The 22,141-nt window shown below is 33.3% G+C and overlaps 1 protein-coding gene across 4 annotated transcripts; it reads left to right on the top strand.

Moving 5' to 3' along the window:
- Positions 1-125: 125 nt before the first annotated feature.
- On the top strand, positions 126-21,699 carry LOC129797866 (protein Skeletor, isoforms B/C). Of its 4 annotated transcripts, XM_055840733.1 has the most exons (12): positions 126-770; positions 3,527-3,722; positions 6,557-6,583; positions 10,853-10,929; positions 11,023-11,174; positions 16,011-16,122; positions 18,719-19,138; positions 19,215-19,235; positions 19,358-19,783; positions 19,854-20,376; positions 20,788-20,951; positions 21,021-21,699. In XM_055840733.1, exons 2-12 carry the CDS (start codon positions 3,635-3,637, stop codon positions 21,201-21,203), a joined length of 2,193 nt encoding a protein of 730 aa, XP_055696708.1. In that variant the 5' UTR covers positions 126-770; positions 3,527-3,634; the 3' UTR covers positions 21,204-21,699. The 4 variants fall into 4 exon arrangements, with proteins under 4 accessions (XP_055696708.1, XP_055676425.1, XP_055676424.1 ...); XM_055820450.1 differs by lacking the exons at positions 126-770; positions 6,557-6,583 and having other exon boundaries at positions 2,899-3,722; XM_055820449.1 differs by lacking the exons at positions 126-770; positions 19,215-19,235 and having other exon boundaries at positions 2,900-3,722.
- Positions 21,700-22,141: the final 442 nt, after the last annotated feature.

Below are 22,141 nucleotides of genomic sequence, written 5' to 3'. Positions count from 1 at the left end.
GACTCACATTTCTTTAGGCCTTTGGGCACACCACCACTACTACAACATTACTGAAATCATAGGTATATAGATATATATTATAGCCACTTTTATCTGTGACTTATCGGGCGAACTTTACCTCTCTTTTCACGGATTCTCCCTTACTTTGCTGGCTGAAAATACGTGATCTATTCGATAGAAAAGTGAATGTGTTCATTTCCGATTAATCATGTGTGTTGTTTTTCATTCTGTAGCATTTCGTCGCAATTAACACGTAAAAATGCTGCTATGAAAAACACATTGAAAGTGCATTTAACAGTCACTTTTATGTGGATTTAGCGATAGGGAAAAAGACACTTTTGACACGACTTTGGATTTGAGAACGATGACGGAATAAAAAATTAACGCCTACAAGTACAGCATGCGAAATGGGGTACTCATGTGAATCGAATGAACCTCGTCATTCAAGTAAATTTGTCCACTGAACTCCACTAATTAATTCCCCTTTCCCCCAACGCCTTCGTTGAATTCATCATCAATTACTCTGCACTTGTTGATTAACACAAACACTGTCTTTTCTTCTAATTTTTGATGATCTTAAAACCAATTAAAAAAAATTCGTTACAGTAATTTGGGCGCGAGAACTTGTGGTAGTACCTCGTTGATTTGTGAACCTTTTTTGCTTCAAGAGGCTGAAATAGTGATTGTACACCCAGAGTATGAAATCTTCTTATGGGCTGCCAATGTATCATTATATTGCCTCTCACCCGACGATTGAGAGCGACGTTGAGGTAAATATTTGATTTCTTCTATTTCCTCGTATATGCTAAAGATTTCTAACGTTCACCTCATAACCATTTGGAGAGTATGGAATCTTTCTTTGGAATTCTCCAGGAATTTTACTGGAGATTAGTTAGAGAGCTCACTTTCCAGCAGAGACACATTTTTGGAGAGTTTTGTATGAGATACAGTGTGGTGTCACTGAACAGCCGATTTGATATACAAACATTTTAGTGGCTTTTATGTAGGGAAACTCATTAATGCAATGTGTTAAGTGAGAATTAGATTCTAATTAGATATGTATGGGTAACGTATTAAATTTATGTGAAATTTGAATTTTAATAAGGGATAGACGAAATCTTCCAAAAATTATACAATTAACACTCTTTGCATCGCTAGACAGTTCTTTTACATTTTATCCATTTTATAAATCGACGTGCCCGAAGATTATGAACCATATTCCTATCTTTTAACACAGGAGTATGGTTCATAATCTTCGGGAGCGTCGAAATAAAAAACTTAATTATTACAACGGCTTTTAATAACGATTTTTTGTAGTATTTACATATATACAATTTTTGGTTAGTTTTTTTTGTAAAAAAGATAATATGTTTAAAATTTTATTTAATCCAAATTGTTAAAAATTGTTAAAAAATTGAAGAGGAAAACTAAATTCTTTGTCGGGAAATCATCTAAATGGATGGAACCCGTAATAATAAAAAATTTAAAAAAAAATAAATTCTTTGTAAATCGCAAATAATAAAAATATTTTTGATAATTTTTTTATTGTCATAAGACTTTTAAATTAATTTTGTTTGAAGTTTGCTTCTCGTCTTTAATTTCTATTTTTTAGGTTTAATAAATTCTCATGTGAGATAGCTCTAAAATCATAGAACCAAGAATCTCTAAATAAAGTTAATTACAGCGTTCACCAAAATGCTGATATTTAGATTTTTTAGACTGGAAAAAATACCGATAGTACATCATTGTTGGATTTGGAAGCAGGCTTTAGAGACCCTGTAGAAGTTTAACATATAGGGGATAAAGTGGCGGAAAATGTTTGGCACGTTGTGAGTAATTAAATAGGATTCGCAGTCAATCAGTCGCGCGTCCCCTACCCATGAACGAGTGATGTTCTCCGGAAGGTGGACGCCTCCCCCATGGGAAGCATGCGCACTCCGAGGGTATCAACGTGCACAAATACCTCTGGAATGGTGTGCCTCTGAAACTCATTTTTCTTTTTCGCTATGTTCGTGTGTGTCACGTAAATCGGAATTGCTGCGCGCCAAAACAACGCTGCCCGGTGTGGAAAGGTCTCAAAATGAAGAAAAAATTACCTTGTCGAACAATATAAATTAGAGGTGTGATCAAAAGTCCTGTAGTAGAACTCAAAAAGTCAATTTGATTTAAATTGTGATCTGTTTTAATTGTATTAAGTGTTTTATAAAACAAAAAATAAATAAATGCAAGTGGTGTTTTCTAAAAATTTATCTAGATATCTTCATTTCTGCCGTAAATGTTACCATAAATCTTATAAAAGTGTGCTCCAGATAATCAGAAAAAAATTTTTAGCAAAAATCTTGCCTGAAAAACTAATAAACTTTTAGTAAAAAAATTAAATGGTTTTGTGAAAATGATAGATAAATACGCTATTATATTTTAAAAATTCAGAAAACTTATTTATGACTCCTCAAAGTATTCCATTATAAAAAGTTGGTTCTTGAAATTATTTCAACAGTGAGGATCTCTTTAATAACATGTTATTTATCAAATTTTCCCAAGTTTTCCTAAACAATATTTTAATAATTATTTATAATCATTTAAAAATAAGTTATCTAAAAAAGACTTAAGCCGAAAAAAGACCTTAGATAATAGATAATATTCTCTAGAATTTTAAATTAAGTGTTTATCCACATTAGATTTAGTCTTAAATTACCTGCAAAACTCACAACATAAAAAAAAATAATCTGCGTTATGATCAATTACCAATTGTAGTTATCTAATACACATAGAGTTTAGTGAGACCATTTTTTATGGGCATGTTTAGTTCGTTGTTGCTCATGTTGATCTCATATACCTATAACAGTAGTAAAGCCATCACCATGTGGGGCCCCTACCATGGTAGACACGAAGACTTCCCCAGTCGCGGCTCCACGGAGCACTCTCTCTCTCACTATGTTTGTCTCTGCTCCGGATGTGGGAGCTCGACTCTGAGCACGCTTTTTGGGGGATTTTCCGCCGCGAACACCTCAGTCCGAGGTTGAGCTTCTCCATGAGCACACTCAAGTCACTGTCGCGCTTTCGGGTGTCCCCAGTAAGATTTTTTAATTCCCACCTTTAGTTTCTTTTTTTTTTTACTTTCCTTTCACACACCGCCGTGAATTTTTAATGCACCACCCAACCTATGTGGCGGACAATGTTCAGTTATCTCGTATAATCTATGTGAACTAGTGTGGATATTTTTGGGTAAAGAAAGAAGACCACATCACTGTGATAAAAGACAATAAATTATAACTATACAATTTAAGTGATTTGGGAAGCAGCTGTGTGAAAATTACTTTCGGAGTATCCATACATAATTTTCAAGAGAGAGAGAGAGAGAAGAGAAATTTTCATTAAGCTCTTGTATGGAAATATTCATTGAGTGAAAAAAAAAACGTGAATCAGTTTATTACTCTATTTTGGCATTTATAAAAAAAAAAATAGTGAAAGTATCGAGAAAAAAAAGTATTGAAAGTAATTTTGTTGCATGGAATAAAATAACGAGTGACACCCGGAGCCTGAAAGGGCAGCGACGGTACTTCAGTGGAAAGACACCCCACAGGAAAGGGAGAAGGATTACGTGGTGGACGACCGCCATTTTGGATATTCCAAAATGCTCCCGATGCGACCCCGACCCCATCCAATTGGGGGCCATCACCTCACCCTGGTACTGCTCATCAGCGTTTTCTGCTGCACAAACGGTAAAGTTTCTTCCGCACTTCATTGAGCATCGAAATCAATTCTGTGCCCCCAATCACCCTCGCGGGGCAACGGTGTTAATTAATTTGTGAAATTTTTGGTCAACTTCACACGTTTTCATTCACATGGAGTTTTCTTTTTTTGTTCTTAAAATTTATGTTGCATGATCTTCTGCATGTGTGTGCTTTAGTATGAACTTTCAGAATTCACGAAACCATCAATGAATGTTTTTTTGAGATGTTAAGGAATGCGAAAATTTCAGGGGTCAAGGGACGACCATGAATAGATTTGGTGTACACAACATTATGCTTAATGATTTTGACAAAAACAGATCGCCCAGATACTTCGTCAAGCATCCATCTGTGAATTAAGATCACTAGTCCATGACCTATAGTCGGAAAATAAATAAAAAATATATTATATAATAATAAGATATTTTTTATTTATAGCTATTAAAAGTTATTAAAACTATTAAAGCTATGTCTGAAAGCAGAATTTTCATTTAAAAAAGTTTAATAGATTGGCTTAAAAAACATGAGTACACGTCATGAAGAAAATATAAAGTTTTTATCTACATATTGTATGTTTATACTATTTAACTAATAAAACATTTACACGATACAATAAAAACTTTTAATCAGTTAGTCCTTATAAAATATGTATTCTCAGAACTTTTAAAAAATATTTGTAAAATACTTTAATATACAGGTTAAATTGAACAACGAAAAAGTTTTAAAAAGACCTAAAATCTTATTATCTATATACGAAAAGATCATGTTTTAGACAATTCTAGAAAAAAAATTATATAAAATCGTTTAGAAATTAAAAAGAAAAGTTTAATAATACAAAAAACAGGAGAACTACAAAATTAGCTCCATATTGAGAAAAAAGAAAATGAAACTATCACAATAAAGTGATTCTATTTTTGGTTGTAAATATTTTTTCTATTTCATAACATGTGGTGTACAACAAGATAAATATAGCACACCTACCTTGAGGCTAATTTGCATGGATTCGTCATGAAGGTTGAATGCCTTTCTTCTGCTCAAAGTAGTCTGTTTAGTGCTAAAAACCGGCTTTAAACTTTGGGCGATGTCTTAAAAAAGTCACACATAACAAAAATTTCACGAAAACTTTCCACAAAGTGGAGTCTTGTTTTATTTGTTTTTTTTCTGTTGAGTCCTAAATGTACATATATTGACATAAAAATGTAGTTTTCATTGTCGACTATGCCAATTAGCAGATTTATTTTTATCATAAAAGCGCACAGTGAAAGTATAAGATCTAATGGGTTTCCATAAAAAACTCAAACAGTTTTGAAGGCTTCTGCTAATTGTCATACTTGCAAGTGAATATAGTAATTTTATGTTCATTTTATCATTACATTATGAGGACATTTTGCATAATTTGCATCAGCACTCCTACGTGAAAATTTCAAATTTGAAGATTTCTGTAAATAAAATGTACAGCCCTAATAATGCTCAATGATGCACGTATTCTGTGATTAATTACATTAATGTTTACTCATGACTGCTGGATTGTCGTGGCCATTCAAGAGATTTAATTAAAATTGCATCACTGTTGGACTTGCGTCCTTAATCTACTTAAGAAGTCTTCCCAACGAGAATGAGAATAATCATCACACATTTTCCACATAAAACATAATAACGCATATAGCACATGAAATGTACCTTGCTGTGAGAACGAATGTCAGCTCTGATAATGAGTTTAATGTTTCATGGTATAGCGTTTGAAGTGGCAAAAGCAATACGTTTTCTTGTCAATTATCAACGATTTTGATTGATGTGAGTTGACTCAATGTCCTCCCTAGTCCTACCATTTTCATCTTTGTCTATTTTCTAGGGTCAAATGGAATGTAAATCGTATTTCACACTTGTATATTATGATTGTTAAATTTTATTATTTATTCACTTTTTTTTTATAAAAGTAGAACATTTTTATAAAAGAACCTTTTTATTAATAATTTTATCAAAAACTGAAAATAAAACTTGATTTTTTTTTTAAATTAGAAGGAATTCTAATAGGTTTATTTTAAATTCTTGTTTAAACTTTAAGGAAAATTTACGATTTTTTTTTCGTCTTAATTACAAAGTTGTTGAATGTGAGACTGTGTATGCGTCTCCTTGGCCTTCTCAGCCATCATTTCCATCATGATCGAATTGTTGAACAAACAAGGGTGAAATCTTTCCATGGCCTCGATGGTCATGTATGTTTATTCTTATTGTACCCAGAGATTTGTGTTTAAACAACGTAGTCATCCATCAGTAACTACAAAAACATTAGAGGCGAATTGCTGGCAACTAGAAATATGCTATGACAATAATCTTTATTGCTTATTGAACTGCAAGTAGGGTATATGTAGTATCTTGCATTCTTTCATATAAGAGGAGAATTAGCTGTCCCCAAGGCATTCATTAAATGACTATAAATGTATAGAATATGAAAAAGCTTTAAACAGAGTTTTAAATCATAAATGAATGTTTTGTTTAAAAAAAAAACTGTTCGTTATGCTGTAATATGTATTATTATTTGGATCATGTATTTGTATTATTTTTTATCGGCATGCTGTTTTTTTATGAATTGAAATAGAAAAGAGAAATTATATAAATATACTTTTTTTGTTTGATCGAGTTTTTAGAGCAAATATAATAATATATGTAGTGTAAATGTAGTTAAAGATTGAGTGGGATACAGAATGACAAATCGTCAAGAGAATATTACACCTACAACCATGATGTGTGTTCTTTTTATCATCCTGAGAAATGTAGGAAAATTAATATATAATGAATCTCTTATTAATTGTCTTTTCATGCAGCCTTTCCGTACCATGTCTACAGAAAACGTGAGTCAATTGTTAATGATTAATTTCACACTATTGTTGATTATAAAACTCGCATATCGTGGTACCATAGTGTGAGTGTAATGTATATTTTAAATATATATACAAGTTTTGCAATTATGCAATAGCACTTAAGTCATGCGAGAGAATGCTGACAACAAGATAGCGCGCTCAAAGAAGAAATATTGAACTACTTTCTCCTCTGGTGGCCGCGACCAGACTGTCCTATAAACTTATTAGTTTCAAAGCAAGATGGAAACTAATTTAACTTTGCTCCTTCACAACTCATTACAGTATTAAAAAAGAAAGAAGCCAAAGGGAGAAGTATAATAGAAAAATTCATCCAATAAAACACCCCCGCACTCTTGTGAACCCTATACTTGTGAAAAAATTTTCCCCAGAGGGAATGGAAAGAAATGATGAAAATACTCCACTTATCAGTAAATTGTTTTCTGGAGATGCCACTCAGGGATGCCGTGAAAAAAATCGATTAACAGCTTCAATTTCAAGTGGAAACCTTCTCAATGATTTCATCAGAAGAAGCATCTTTCGCATTTTGCCTTCTTTCCATTCACTTTTGTTGTATTTGTACTTTTATTCACGACTCATTTGTCGGCCCCAATAGAGGTTAAACACCTGCATAGTAAGAAAAAAATTCATATATATTGTACATAAATCTGCAATATAATTCATGTACCTCCACACTATTTCTGTGTGCAATGAAGGTCGTATCTCATTATATTCTTGCATATTCAGTGACAAATTCATAATGTGTGCAAATTACATAAAGTTTTATCGGAATTTCCACTACAACTTTATTAGAAAGTTCCACCCTCATCTGTACCTATTGTGTAACATATTTCCGCCTGTGTATGAATTTTTGCGATATGACTTTTATTGCGGGCAATTTATTATTTCACACCCTCAAAATGCCAGTTACTCTCTCTCAGTATATCCATCGTAAAACTCAATGGAAAACACCGGGCCTACCGGACTAGCTCACACCGGTGAGAAATTGTTGCCTATCCCAATTTACTTAATTTTTATGTCATTTTTTTCTTTATCCTATTATCCCTTTTTATATGAATGAAACCACTTTATTTGAGAGCATGAACGCCATGAATGTGATTAAAAAGCCTCAAAAATCTCTTGGGGATTAAAAAAAAATTATATTTACTTTAAAATCCCTAAAAACATTAAAAATTTTCTTTTTTTGACTACCCCTGCACATGCTATCTGCAGATAATTGTATTATATATGGTCTGTTGTCGTGGTTTTTATAATGACTAACTTATGGGGTGGTGTCGAAAAGAATTATGGCTCTATTTGTGATGCAATATGCAAGTTTTCCTGCTTGTCTCAATTACAGTGGAATGCCATTTATTGAGTTATATTGCAAATTCAATTCACATTGCGAGGGATGTGGAAGTCGATGGGGTGCCTTTCTTCCCCTAAATTGACACTATTCCGCATATTTTGGGTAGTTGAATGGATCGCAAGGAATGTTTTATCTATGGGGAGAGTGAAGAACTAAATGTTTTGCCCAAAATGGTGTTTTGTGAATATTTTTGGTTACATGGGGGTAAATGATTAAAACATTGCTTCAATTGGAGAGAGTTCTTTGAAAGAAAGGTAAAGGGTTAGGATTTTATGGGGCTTTTTATTCAATATCGCCCGCAGTTTTTGTGTGGAGTGAAGTTCTATTGAACTCACTTTGATTTTGTGTGATTGTTTTTTTTTTTTTTTTTTTTGTGCGATTTTATTTTTTGTGTGTGTGCACTTCTCTGTGCACACATTATTTTGTGCGAAAGAGAGGAATGGGAAGGAAACCGGTATTAGGAAACGCTTGGCCAAGGAAAGGTAGAAAATCTACCCAGCAGGGAATCGAACCCGCTTCGTAGCGATATTGGGTATGATCAAATCGGAGCGTTAACTGATTGACCTACCGCCACCCTGGTTCTTTGAAAAACTAAAAAGAATTTTACGGAGATAGAATATACATCTTTTTTGGAACCAGACGGAATTTTATTTCATTTCGAGACTAGGGGGAAGATTTTCTGGTATATATAATTACATTTATCACAGGCAATGATTCGTGGGCGATGAGTGGAAAGAGATAAAATTTTACATTGAAACCTTTTTTGTGTGTTCAATAACATCAATTTTCTCATGAATTTTCATCTTCTACCGATATTTGGGCACGTGGTATGGCGATGTGGAAGGATTACGCGTAGTGAGGGTGGATGTTAGCAATACTCTTGTACGCGTACACAGCAACCCCTCCTTTTTTTGGTACAGGTTTCTGGGATTATTGTTCATATATTTTCAATAAGAAACTCAAGTATTTCCTCACGCTACACTTAATACCGATTTATTATTGAGAAGCACGTACTGATGAGACTGAAACATATATTTCTCAAATTATGGTGGTGTAAGGACTTGCGTACCTACCTAAAGTAAAATTAATGAAAGGAAATGTATAAAATCGTATGTCTTTACAAAAATATTTGCAAACTAACTAAAGTTAAAATAATAACAAAAAAAATATTCTTAAAAATATATTGATAGATTAGTTTTACTTTTTACCTTCTTGTATACTGTTTTAGAGGATATTGATTACTTACCAGGTTTTCAGTAAAACGTAAATACCATTCATTACATTAAGAGGCGTAGAAAAATGTTTTTTTTGCACTTGATCCTCATTAGGACGTATAAAATCATTATCCTTTAAAGTGAATGCAAATTAAGGATTTGTTTGTATATTGGATAACAACTTTGTTTTTAGCTGTGAGTTTTAGGGTAAAAAGTGTTATGTGTTTACATAAGGTTGGAACATGATTGAGCCTTAAAATAAACAGAGAGGTTTCAAATAACAAAAATTTGCGCAACATCGCTTTTGAAAGCTTTGAATTTAAGATTTGAGATTTTGAAGCTTTTTAAAATTTAAACATTTTGCTTTAAAAATAATTTCAACAAAATAAAGCTATAAAACTCGTACGTTATTTGATGATATGTTCACCACTTGAAGCTTCTCCTGTATTAAATTGCTATATCGCGTATCGCTTTGGACACGTGCGGTTATGTTTTTCTAGCACTCCATTCATCGCGAAGGGCTACACACGAAGGGTTTAACTTTTTATAAATATTTTGTTAGACAAAATCGAGCTTTTATGGGTATATTTGCTGATGCCAATCTCATCCCTTAGCGCTCTACTTTCCCTTTGATGAAACACGCACCGTTTCGTAAATTTCTCCAAAATGGATTTTTCTTTTTTTTGTATTCCATTAAAATAATTGAAATCGATGGCTTGGTTGGGAAAAAGGCAACTAAAAAAAATGAATGATGAAGAAAGGTTCTGAACTGATTTCTTATAATATTTATCAGTTTGATAAAAAGTCCTCGTATTGGCTAGAGTTTGAACTTTTTTTTTCAAGCTCTAACATATGAGATTTAATAGAATGTGGGGGAAATCATTATTTTCTCTATTCGATCTGTTCGAGTATGTGCCATTTGTTATTTTGCGATTTGATATGAGCTAGGGGGGTAAAGGACAATTTTATTGAGCCTCTGCTGGAGTTAACCGTCACGGGTCTGAAAAGGGTGTGGATAGGAAATTGCCCAGTTGAAGAAAGCAATTTACAATTCTAGCCACATTCCTTATGTATGGGAGACTCATATAGCTTTGATACGTGGTATATAGACATTATTTCTAAAACCGTGGCTAGTGAATAAATGGACTTCATTTTGTGAATTTTATTTTATCTGGGCTCATAAGTTAGTTTTAATATTGAGTGTGTGTGTTCGTGATACAACTACTAATATGGGCAAATAATGAGTTGTACAAATTATTACTTTTTTTTTACAAAATGCTCTAAAATTAATTAAATTCGTTTTTGAGAAGGATAACCAAAATCGGATCTGTAGCATACAATTTGCAGTATCCTTTTCAAAAACTCATATTAATTAGACTACAGGTTTTTTTTAAAGTTGCATCCACAGAGAAGCAAGGGGATAGGAACATGGTTAAAAGCTAAAATATTTTTGATCATTTCGAATTACAAATTAAAAGGAAATTATTGTATATCCGGAAAGGGTTGACTACTCTAAAAAATTTATATTATTTTTCACTAAATTTGTACCTATAAAATTTATATAAATTACATAATGTAAATTGTGTTGTACATAAACATTACATAAATTTATGGAATGACCAAGCAGAAAGTGTGAAAGTTTGTGGGAATTGCTATTAAAGGCTCTGTTTCCTGTTACAGTTCACTCGCGTGCACCACCGGAACCATACTATGGCCGCCTAATAGGACAACTAACTGAATTTGCTCATGGCATTAAGGTAACTATTGTCTGCCTTCGCGTGCCTTCACAATTATCCCCGTCCCTTATATTGTCTGGTTATGTGAATAAAATGATTTTATATGTTATGCAGGGTACAGTGTATGCGGTGGATGAGTCGACGATCTTCATCAAAGGATTTGCATACGATGGACTAGGTCCGGATGCATACTTTTGGGTGGGGAATTCCCCTCGTCCAAGTCCGGAGGGTTACATCATTCCATACCCTGAGGATTACGCTGGCAGGTTTGCATCTCCTTTTTTTTATCCTCTATAAATCGTTGAATCCGCATTTTCTCATCACCCTCAATGTACGACATGCTATATATGCTCCATCCCTTTGCATTTTCACAATATCATAAGCGCCTCTTGGAGTTAAATCCCCGAATGATCCAGTATCATGTGTTTTGCAGTTGATTTCAAAATATCAGCACTTGTTCCCTTGGGGGATGGAAATATTGAACACATATCTATCAAAAATTCCAATGATTGGAGAAAAATGTAGTCGGTAAATTCTTTTACCTTTTTATCAAAAAGTTAGACAGTATCCCCTTTCTTTCATATAATGTCACAATTAATGTAGATAAATGCTATGTTGATAGCATCACTATATAAATACAAACATATAGGTACTATTTTCTATACAGAAAAAATCCCTTTGTGTACCCTTTGTTGAAGGGAGATGGGAGTCGGAAATCTTTTAGAATTTATTTTTATCCTTTGTTGAATTTTTTTTAGAGATTTGATTGTCCTAAGAATTTCACATTACAAAAATACATAATTAATTGAGATACTGCAATTTACTGGAACTCTTACTAACTCTAAATAGACCATAAAGCCATAAAGGAAAATTTGTAATTGTGAATTTGTTTCGATTCTAAAATTGGATAAGCAATAAAATTTTTTTTTGATATGAAAATATTAAAGAATAATCCTAAAAGGATACAAAAAGCCATGTTGGCTCACATGTCTGTAGTGCAAGGTAACCAAATGTGTTCATTGATAGTCACCCAAGCAAATACAATGAGACAGAGACATTGAGGGATCAGGAAAAAGCGTTAAACATGCTTTTAATGCGATGAATAGAGATGGGAAATAGGAAAATCAGTTTCGTTCTAACTAAAGTAACACTGCCTGTCTTGAATGCAAATCTTTCCCCTTTTCCATGTCATCCATCGTTGTCACACAGAATCTCCGGGCGAAAGGGATGCGAGGGTGGGATTAAAATTCATTACGATAATAGTGATACTCTTTTGTTATTGCTGAAATGAGGGGAGGGTCTTGGCAAATAGGTGATTATTACCATGGACGGGGAAAGAATCACATAGCTAAATGCCTTATGATGTGAATTGAGGGAAAGCGAGGTTTTCACTTGAGTTTTTACCCTGGTGTTGGTAGACTAGTAAATTAATGAGTATTTGATGGATTAGGATTTCCCAGTAAAATGGGGATGCAGAAAATTTAACTAATATTCTGGAGACAGACGGATCTACTCAGCTGTAATTGAAGTATGATTAAGAGTAATGTTTGCTTTTAAAATTTTTATATTATATATGTATATCATATTTCTGTCTGATTAAATAAAGTCAAAAAAGGATACATTTAATATGTGAAAAACGTTAGAAGGAAAAGCATACAAGATGGATATTTTTCGTTTATGCTCAGCATGTGAGATTTTGGATGATATTTCCTCCTTTAATTTCGTTTAAAACGAATCCTTCACATTGGAACGGAGATGATGTCATAAATGTCATGAGACATTGTTACGTCGCTTAGCGACAAGTACATGGAATATATAAATTGAGTTTTTTCTCATTCCCCATCCGATGAACTCTTCAATGTGCTCACAAACGATTTAGAGATTACTTGAGGAGCGAAAGCGCGGGGGAGAGAGGCTGAAAGGATGGTGTACTGAAAGAGGAAGACACGAGGTATAAAGAGGATAAAGTGAGGCAGAGGAATAATACGTTAAAGTATGAATTCACATCGGTTGTATATACATAGCATATAATGGAATACAATATATTTCCTCGTTTTGATCTGCGTGGATGATGATGAATCAAGAAATCGAAGGGGACATCCATGGTCTTTATTGTGCGCTTCTTGGTCTGGGGCGGGTGATTTCACGGGGGGTTTTTCACTGTTAACACACCCGATATTCACTCTCTAATGCACTTCATTGTTAACGCCACGTGCCGAGTGTTATTAGTTATTATGTGTACCTCGTCCGTGGGCATATATAGTCACTGTGAAAAGTCTCCGTATATGTATGAATGTAGTATATTGCCTGGAGGGAAATCGCCTCTCGTGAAACTCAATTCACCATCCTTTAATGCGGGGGTGACGAAAAATTCATTCATTTCGGCGTCGAGACAGAAATGCAATATTTGTGGTGGAAGTTTGAGAACAGGGGTGGCGAATAGAGATAAAATATATTATTAATTTTTCCCCGACTTGTATTTACAAATTACTTTTATCGCTTCTGGTTCTAGTTGCATTATTATATCCGATTATGTTCTTAATCTTAGTGTTTAGAAATTTCTCTATGTATGCTTCCTATAAATGGTCGTCTTAGGAACTGTTTGTTAGAATTTCAAAATTGAGAATTTTAATTGAAATCCTTTTGCTGACATAATTATTTTTTTAATACAGCACTTCAATGCAATAATTATATAAAATTTTCTAGTTTGAATAGAATCCGCCCTTCAGTATACCATCCCGGGCAAATGAGAGGGAGAAAAGAAGAAAAGTATTGTTGATCACTTGTAAGCCAATTAAATTTATTCAATTATCCATACACCCTCGAATGATGGGGTATGAAATTGAATCAGTGCAAAGCACTGCCGTTTTCCACTTCTTGCAATTTGCATAGAAATGGATGTGACAACATCACGTACGTTGCATAATATAAATTATTCCTCCGAGTGTTCCAAGTGTTGAGCATGCTGAGAGAAAATGGCATAGATGCTGGAATTTTCTTTCAATTTATCTTCATATTACTTTATTAAAATTATTATTTTATATGCTAAAAATCCGATGCCATGAATTTCAAACATTAGATTTTTAATTTTTTATGTCGTGATTAAATATTTTATTAAACTCTGGAGTTTTTTTTTAAAATAAAATTAGATTTTTAATTAAATCTCATGAATGAAGCTTAATTTTCAAAGTTGATTAAAAATGTTGTTTTAAGAGCTCTCAAAGTTTTCAGTCTAGAAATTTTCTTTTTCTCTCCTTGTGAAGACTTTCCTTTCGAGTCTGGAAAAACGTTTTTTTATGTTGTAGAGAACGGTGTAGAATGTAAAACAATCAAGTTAAAACTTGATGATTATGCAAGAGATTATGGGATTTTCTTGAGATTTGTTGCATTGCATTAACTCAAATGACTTCCATTTGAGAATTGTGTGGGCGGAAATTAGCCAGTACATCTTAATTTATTTGTTTTTTTTTGTCGTTCTGTAACTAATATAAGAGATTTTATCTAGAACACAGTTTAATGATAAAATAATTTAACAGTAAGAAAACAAACTATTTATAAAAAAAGGAACAACTTTTGTAATGTTTTTTGGAATCTCAACAATTTATTCAAGGATTAATGTTGAAATTTTCAATAATATAGCAAGAGAAATGTATTCAGACACATTTGAAATTAGAAATAAATCAATAGTTCCCATCAAGATAAGTCATTGTAAAATGGTTTTCTTGGAAAATCATATACCAGCGCAAAAATATATAAATGCAAATTCAGGGAAATTCAAAACTTTTCCATATGAATTATGGAGTTGTGGTAATGCTCGTGAATGGTAAATTCATGCGTTTTCACCCTCTTGTTTTCGCGGGGGTAGATGTTTTGTGTGGTGAGATTGAAGAAGACAAAAATGCTTTCAACCAATTGATTTCAACCCTTCTCTCGCATTCGAGTGAGTATGAATTTGTCGCGGTAAATGCTTTGAATGGAAAAACTGGGAGGGATATCACAGCGTGGTACTCGCAGAGTCTTCCATGTGGATCAACAGTGTGATGGGTTGATGGGGGGTGGCTCTTCATGTTTGGAATATGCGAGCCAAAAGCAAGTGGATTTTCCAACGAGTGTATAAATGTTTGAATTGCCTGCTTTTGCATAAACACACCATGTCGTATACTGTGTTTCCCAAGAGGAACATACAAAGGGATGAAATTCTTCAAATTCGATTCGTTAATGGTTTTCTCATTTGATGAGGGAATGTCAGGCTCAATAGATTGCCGCAACAGAGCATATCCAAAGATATTTTCCATGACAGCAATCGCAATTAGATTCGGAAACAAATGTTAGAAGTTGTTTATTTTGAACAGCATTCAATAAAATTCTATTTAATTAAATTAAATTGTAATGCTTCAATACGAAGATCTTCATATAGTGATTGTATTACATATTTTATATTGTTGTGCGATAGACAACCGGAGATTGCCGGAAGTTGTTATAAATTTTAAGAGAAAATTGTCCAACTATACAATCATTCTCAGTGCCATCAAATATGAGTATTCTCATTCTTCTTCACAATACAATATATAGAAACATCTTTATAGAAAAGCTAAGAGAACAAATGGCTGCTGTTCTCCAACAAGAGACTTGGATGGAATGAAGGATGTAAGCTCACCTCCTTTACGAAAAAAATGCAGCAATAAGTCTGATATGAAATACTGCAAAGAGATACATGAATGATGGGAGTTTAATAAAGTTCCGCAGATTTATTTTGAGGGTGTTTAGTGATGTGGAGGGTGAGATTTTGCGAAGGGTGAATTCTATGTATTTAGAGATGGAGGACTCATTTCATGGTTTTTGGTTTTATTGACATTGATATATAGGCATTACATTCATAAAGAGATGCAATGCGCTAAGAATTTTCAAAAGGTGGGGGAGGGTGAGTTTGTAAACGGCGACTTCATTAAGAAAATACAAAACTTAAACAACTCTGTCCATTTTGTAAATCCTATTCAGTGCACTCGATAGTTTTGCTTTCATTGCATCTCAAACCACTAGAACCAAAGTATTCCACAGTAAATTTTCCTTTTTTGCGTATAACTATCTTTTTGCCTTTTCAGAGATCCACCCATTTTGCAAGCGCACAACAACACAGACATTATTCTTCGACTACCCATGGGGAAGAGAATTCGAGACATTCGGTGGCTTTCTGTGTGGTGTAGGAGATTTACGGTAAGTACAAAATACCCCTATAGAGAAAGTTGATATAAACTCCCAAAGTTTCGAGATACTTAAATTACATTTTTTTTGTCAGAGGTACACCATTTTCCATTAATTTTTTTGTCATCCTTCTAATTTTCATTTAAAATTTTGTCAATTTGCGAAATTATTTTGGGATCAAAGAATGTTTCCTAGAACATTATTCTAAAATGATATTAATACCCTTAATATATAAAACAAAGCGCGTATCATCGAGGCTTAGAACATGTTAATATTTCCATGAAATCAAGATTAAGCTATCCAGTCTTAATTTATGAAAAACTCACATAAATCCGATAGCAAACTTTTTGATCTGAAAACTTTTAAGAATTTTTTTTTCGATATGAAAACTAGAGCATATTGCAAAAAACCAAAGGTAGTACTGATGAGGTCAAAATCTGTAAGCGTTGGGAAAAGACACCACACAAATTTGGGAAAAAATCCTAGAACATTGTAAATTTTCTATTGAAAGGATTTTAATAACTACTAAATTCTAGGAGGTAAAATCCCATTTAGCTCTTGTAACTTCGTAATTGTCCCATCTTCTTTCATACCCAATTTCATCAGGATCGGACTAGCCGTGTTTGATGAATTCAAAAATCAAAGGAAAGAGCAGAATTTCTAAAACTTTGACTCGATTGATCAATGATATTAACAAGTTTATGATTATTATCCAAAAAAAGAAAGAATTTGCCTAAAGCTTTTACTTGGAAACACGTGAATGAATGTTCCAAACGAGGTTAGATGCAATTTTGCTCTGTCCTCATCCTTTTCATTTCGCTTTCCACAGATTACATCGAAAATCCTTAGATATGGTGACTGTTGCAAAGGGAATTTCCCCATGCTGCTAGTTGGTTAGCATGGTGGGGATGTGAGTACATTTCATACATACCCATTTGTCGGATTATGCATAATTAAATTTTCCATTGATGTCTGCTTCTGTGGTAAATTGAATCGATTTGGATATTTGCAAGAGTCAGAACAAAATTTTGTTGAATCGCCAGTTATATTTTGCGTGGGTCATATGGGGATGAAAAAATGTAGTATGTGCGATGTGCTACCCACATACATACTAAATATCACATTGTGATAAATTTTTCTAAAATAAAATACGGATTTTAATTAAATTTCTCACATTTTATTTATGCTTCAGACTTTAAGTATGTTTTATTAATATTTCATGTGCCAACACGAAGTGCCTTGATGGCATTTACAAAAGTTTTAAAATGTCCCATGACATTTTCTGAGATGCGAGGGTGGAGAGTGGGATCTGTGAGTGGTGGGTGGTGCAAGAAAAGTGATAATGACAGCCAAGTAGACTATTATTTCTGCTTATTGTAAAATATCTGGGGCAAAATGTTTAAAAGTTATTCAAAAGTTTTTTTTTCTCTCACTGAAATAGATGGTATTGTTTAATTCATATTAAATATAATGAGATGGGGGCGTAATTTTTTTTTGTTTTATGACAAATCTTCATTTAAGTTTTCCTTGCTAGTTCCAGTGAAAATTCTTTTTAACTTTTCCTATGGTTCTCTAATATGTAATTTTATGTTGTCTGAAAGCTTCAAATTGAATAAATTCCTTTCTTAATTTTAATCACTTTATTTAACATATTTTTTATCAGAATGAAATAACATAATTAATTATTTTTTGTTTAATTTAATTTATCATCAAAAATAAATCTAATTTATTGATTCTAATTTGATTGCAGTTAGATATCATGTTATCTAGAATTTAAGTTTTTTTTTCAAAATATTTTGGAGATTTATGAGAAACTGAAATTACAATGCTGATTTTTGAAAAGTTTAATGTGAATGAATCAATTTTTTTTTATTTAATAATAAAAATACTTGGTGTTGGCCACGAAGTGGAACACCAACTAATTCGGAGAATTTTTAATAATATTAAATCATTAATGTTTTAGAGTGTATTTATAAAATAATTCGACAATAACTCAATATTGCATTTGACTACCAAGCAACGCTCCCCAATACTGAGCTTTACGACCATTTTTGCTACCATCACCTCGCACTGGGGTTGGTGGTTGTGAGACAACTCATACAAAATGGTCCCTCCCGACTTTATCGACCCCGTCTGTGGGGGATGCGCACGCACAGGGACACTGTTGCGGCTTCCTTTGACGAATGGGGATGCTCGAGGGGTCCGAGAGGTACCTGTGTATGAGCGGATTGGAATCAAGCATCAACGTGGGGGTGAAATTGTCATTATCACTAACGTGAACATTTACTAGCCTTGTTACAAACTCACCCTGGTTATATTTTCTTTCTCCACACATATATAAACATACTGTACATACATACATATATTTGAGCATATATGTAATGTATAGATGGGGGTGGATATATTTAAACTTTTTCCCCATGGTGTGTAGGTGAAAGAGATTAATTTTTGTTTGAATATCGTAAGGGGGGTGTGCTTGCATGACTCATAGAAATTCTGAAAATCCCGTGGGAGTTTATACCACAATTTAATTCACAAAAGATCAGAGAATGTTATTTTGCAAACTTTTTCAAAAATATCCTTTTGAATAAAAATATTTGTTTAATAGGTGGATTTTGGTGAGGTATTTATCCCACCTGGTTTGGAAGTGCCAAAACCGCGTGTTTTGCCAGAATTCAAGCGTCTGGCTCATGGTTTGAGAAGCAGCAATATCAGTGTCTTGGACGCAAAAACATTCTACATTCCCAATCTTCATTACGATGGAGCTGGTCCGGATGCCTACTTCTGGGTTGGGAATGGCAGTGAACCCAACATAATGGGAATCAAAGTGCCCAACGAAATGGGATCACTTGAACCCCTTCGTGGCTATCAAGGGGAGGATATTGAAATTCAACTACCGGGAAATCTCACAGTTTACGACATTGATTGGCTGGCTGTCTGGTGTGTGGAGTATCGTCACAACTTCGGGCATGTCTTTATTCCGTCGGATTTGGATGTACCACCGGCTCTGGGACAAACCAAAATTCCTGTAAGTTGATAAAAAAAGAAATATTTTGAATTTATTTAGCAAAAGAAATTCTACATTTTTGCCTTGATTTCAAAAGCCGCCATGGTGGTATAAACCAGTGAGTAAAAGCTCATCATATTGGATTATATTAACTTGTTGTAGATTTTCATTTCTGATTAAAGCATTTGATTTTAGTGTGATGATTATTACAATTTAATGGAAAATTCAATTGACTTTCAGACTACAACAACAGTTAAGCCACAGCACAATAATTGTCGAGAAATGCTGGGTGGACGCCTACAAGTCCAATGGGAGATTCAGGGCGATAATGTTGTGGTGGATTTGTTCGGTAGGATCAAAGAGGACCAATACATGGCATTTGGTTTGTCCGGTACTCAAGGAAGATCTCAGATGGTTGGCGGTGATGTTGTTGTGGCTTTCTATGATACAAGCAGGCGCATATTCTGGGCAGAGGATTACTACTTGTCAAGTCTGTCTCAGTGCGATGGGAAGAATGGAGTCTGCCCAGATAGACGTATTGGGGGACGGAATGATGTGATAATGATATCTGGGGAACGGAAAAATGGTGTAACTAGAGTTAGATACACGAGACCACTGCAAACAAATGAACCCATTAACGATCGGGCCATTCCACTGGATCGTGAAGTAAGAGAGATGATGATTAATTTAATTTATTTTATTGTTTTCAATATAATTTGTGATTTTCTTTTAAAAGATTTCTGTGATTGGAGCAATAGGACCACTGAATTCGGGAAAGGAAGCTAACGCACATCTACACAATGGTATGGATGCAACCGTTGATGACATCCAGATTAACTTCTCCCTGAAGAACGACCACTCCTGCGTGGCATCCATTTACGATCTCAAGGAAGAGAGTACCCTCAAGCCATGGCCACAAATGACAATAATAGGCGATGAAAATAATGTAATTAATGCAAAGATTGGACCAACAGGAGGTAAGAGAGGCTACACCGCAATCACCGGCAATCCATCGTGGGGAATAGCGTGGTTCTTGAATGATATGCTAATTCCCGAATTGACTGTTGAACGCGGAAAAACGTATACATTTGTCGTGGAAGGTGGCGATGAGCCGGCACAACCCGCTCGCTACCACCCACTGTACATCTGTGACTCCTCAGAAGGTGGCTACGGGCAATTGTCATCGGCTGAACAGCAGAGACAGAAAGTTTATGCCGGTGTGGAGACGGATGCTGAAGGATATAAATTTCCAACTGGAGGTAAGCTTTATAAGAGGATTTATTTTATTTTAAAAACATTTTATAGTCTCTATAACAACATAAAGTGGGAATAATAATATTAGTTTCTTGTGTAGAGAACTATGCGGTTTGATAAAAAGTTTTTCAATATGTTTTTGTCTGATTAAAATAAAACAATTTTTTAGAATTTTTTTTGCGTGTCGTAGAGTGATTGATTCGGGCGATTTGAAAGGACATAAGTTAGTGAAATAGAATTTTATTGGACGAAAAATAGGATCTAACAAAAAAAATTTTTAATGCGTATTCACTTCTAATTACTCCTTAAAAATCCCTAAAAATGATTTTTTCTAAAATCAAAGTTTAGTCTTTCTGCAACTATTAAATTCTGTTAAATATTTCCTAAAACTTCTATTTTTTTTTAAATTTCAAAAGTGGGGCGCTATTGCGAATGGAAACACAAGACTGTCGATAAATCAGCTGAAAGTGCATCTTTTGAGGATTACATGAAAACATTACGATTGGAATGCGAGGATGGCAAGCCAGGTTATCTAAATTGGACAGTCGAAATGGACACCCCGGATTTAGTATATTATCAGGTGAGTTTATTTTTATTTTTTAAGTTAAAACCTTTTTAATTTATTTTAATTTATTTTTTTCTCAAATAGTGCTACACACACAAAAACCTCGGATGGAAAATCCACGTTGTTGATCCCGGAAAATTGCCACAAACTTCTGGAAAGCACAATTTTGGTACGAAATTGCGAGTATCGAATGCAATCTATTTAATTGTATTCGGTGCGTTTTATAAAATCTTTTGTGAAATGATGTCAAATTATAAATATGCCTGATAGTTAAAAGATCATCAGTATTACATGCAGAAGGCTAATTAAATGAAAAGAATCACAAAAGATGAAAATAAATCAACCAGGCGATATCGTATCAAAACATATCTCAAATCTTGGTATATCACCTATGTGGTATACCAATTAAAATGTGTGAGAGTGCTACATGAATGACTGAATGTGTGGATTTTCGGAAAATATGGAGGTTTTTTCTTAGATGTGTAAGAGAAATGTTTGAATTTCGACAAAAGAGGAAGATTTTAGTTTATTTAACAAAGAAAACATATCTTTTATCATAAAAGCTTCCTCAATTTTTCTCAAAAAATTAAAATATTTCTAAAATTGGAAAATTTTGAAAAAACGTTCATTCAACAATTTTGTTGAATGACTTTGTGAAAGATTTACGGATGACAATAAATTGTAGTCGATGACAATAATACAATGTGAATAAAGAAAATTTTGATAAGAAATTATTATGAACAATATGGAAGAAAACAGAAAATTTTTAAATATAAGTCTAAAAAGTACATAAATAAGACAATAAATAATATTTAGAATAAAATAAAGAAGAAAAATGCACCGAAATCATTTTTGAAAATATTAGAAAAAAAAAGTTTTCCATTTCTTAAATGTTTTTTTTAAGCTGAATTTTTATTATTTTTACATCGCATTGAGATCAATTACGTAAGGCAAGTGTTGAAGAACTTGACAATAATTTTGAAAATACTATAAAAGAGACAAAATGTGAGAAACCTACAATGAACAATTATCTTTGATAGATGGGTAATTTTATTAGCTGTTGTTAAAATAAATGATAAATGTTATTTGTGTAATAAAAGATGTTTTTTGAATAAAAAAAAATAAAATAAATTAAGCGATATATTTTGGGAGGAAAGATTGTTTTCTTATTTTTTTTTTGATTTAAAAAAATTTCTTTTTTTCTT

Source organism: Lutzomyia longipalpis, chromosome 1 (assembly GCF_024334085.1).
Source record: "Lutzomyia longipalpis isolate SR_M1_2022 chromosome 1, ASM2433408v1".
Classification (NCBI taxonomy): Eukaryota; Metazoa; Arthropoda; class Insecta; order Diptera; family Psychodidae; genus Lutzomyia; species Lutzomyia longipalpis.
This window is presented reverse-complemented; position numbering and strand designations above follow the sequence as displayed.

Bases quoted from the DNA above. Each gene is read 5' to 3' on its own strand.
- LOC129797866 (XM_055840733.1), top strand. From the start codon at position 3,635: ATGCTCCCGATGCGACCCCGACCCCATCCAATTGGGGGCCATCACCTC. The intron at 16,123-18,718 runs GTAAGTACAAAA...TTTGTTTAATAG, and splicing joins TGTGGTGTAGGAGATTTACG to GTGGATTTTGGTGAGGTATT. The intron at 19,236-19,357 runs GTGAGTAAAAGC...ATTGACTTTCAG, and splicing joins CGCCATGGTGGTATAAACCA to ACTACAACAACAGTTAAGCC.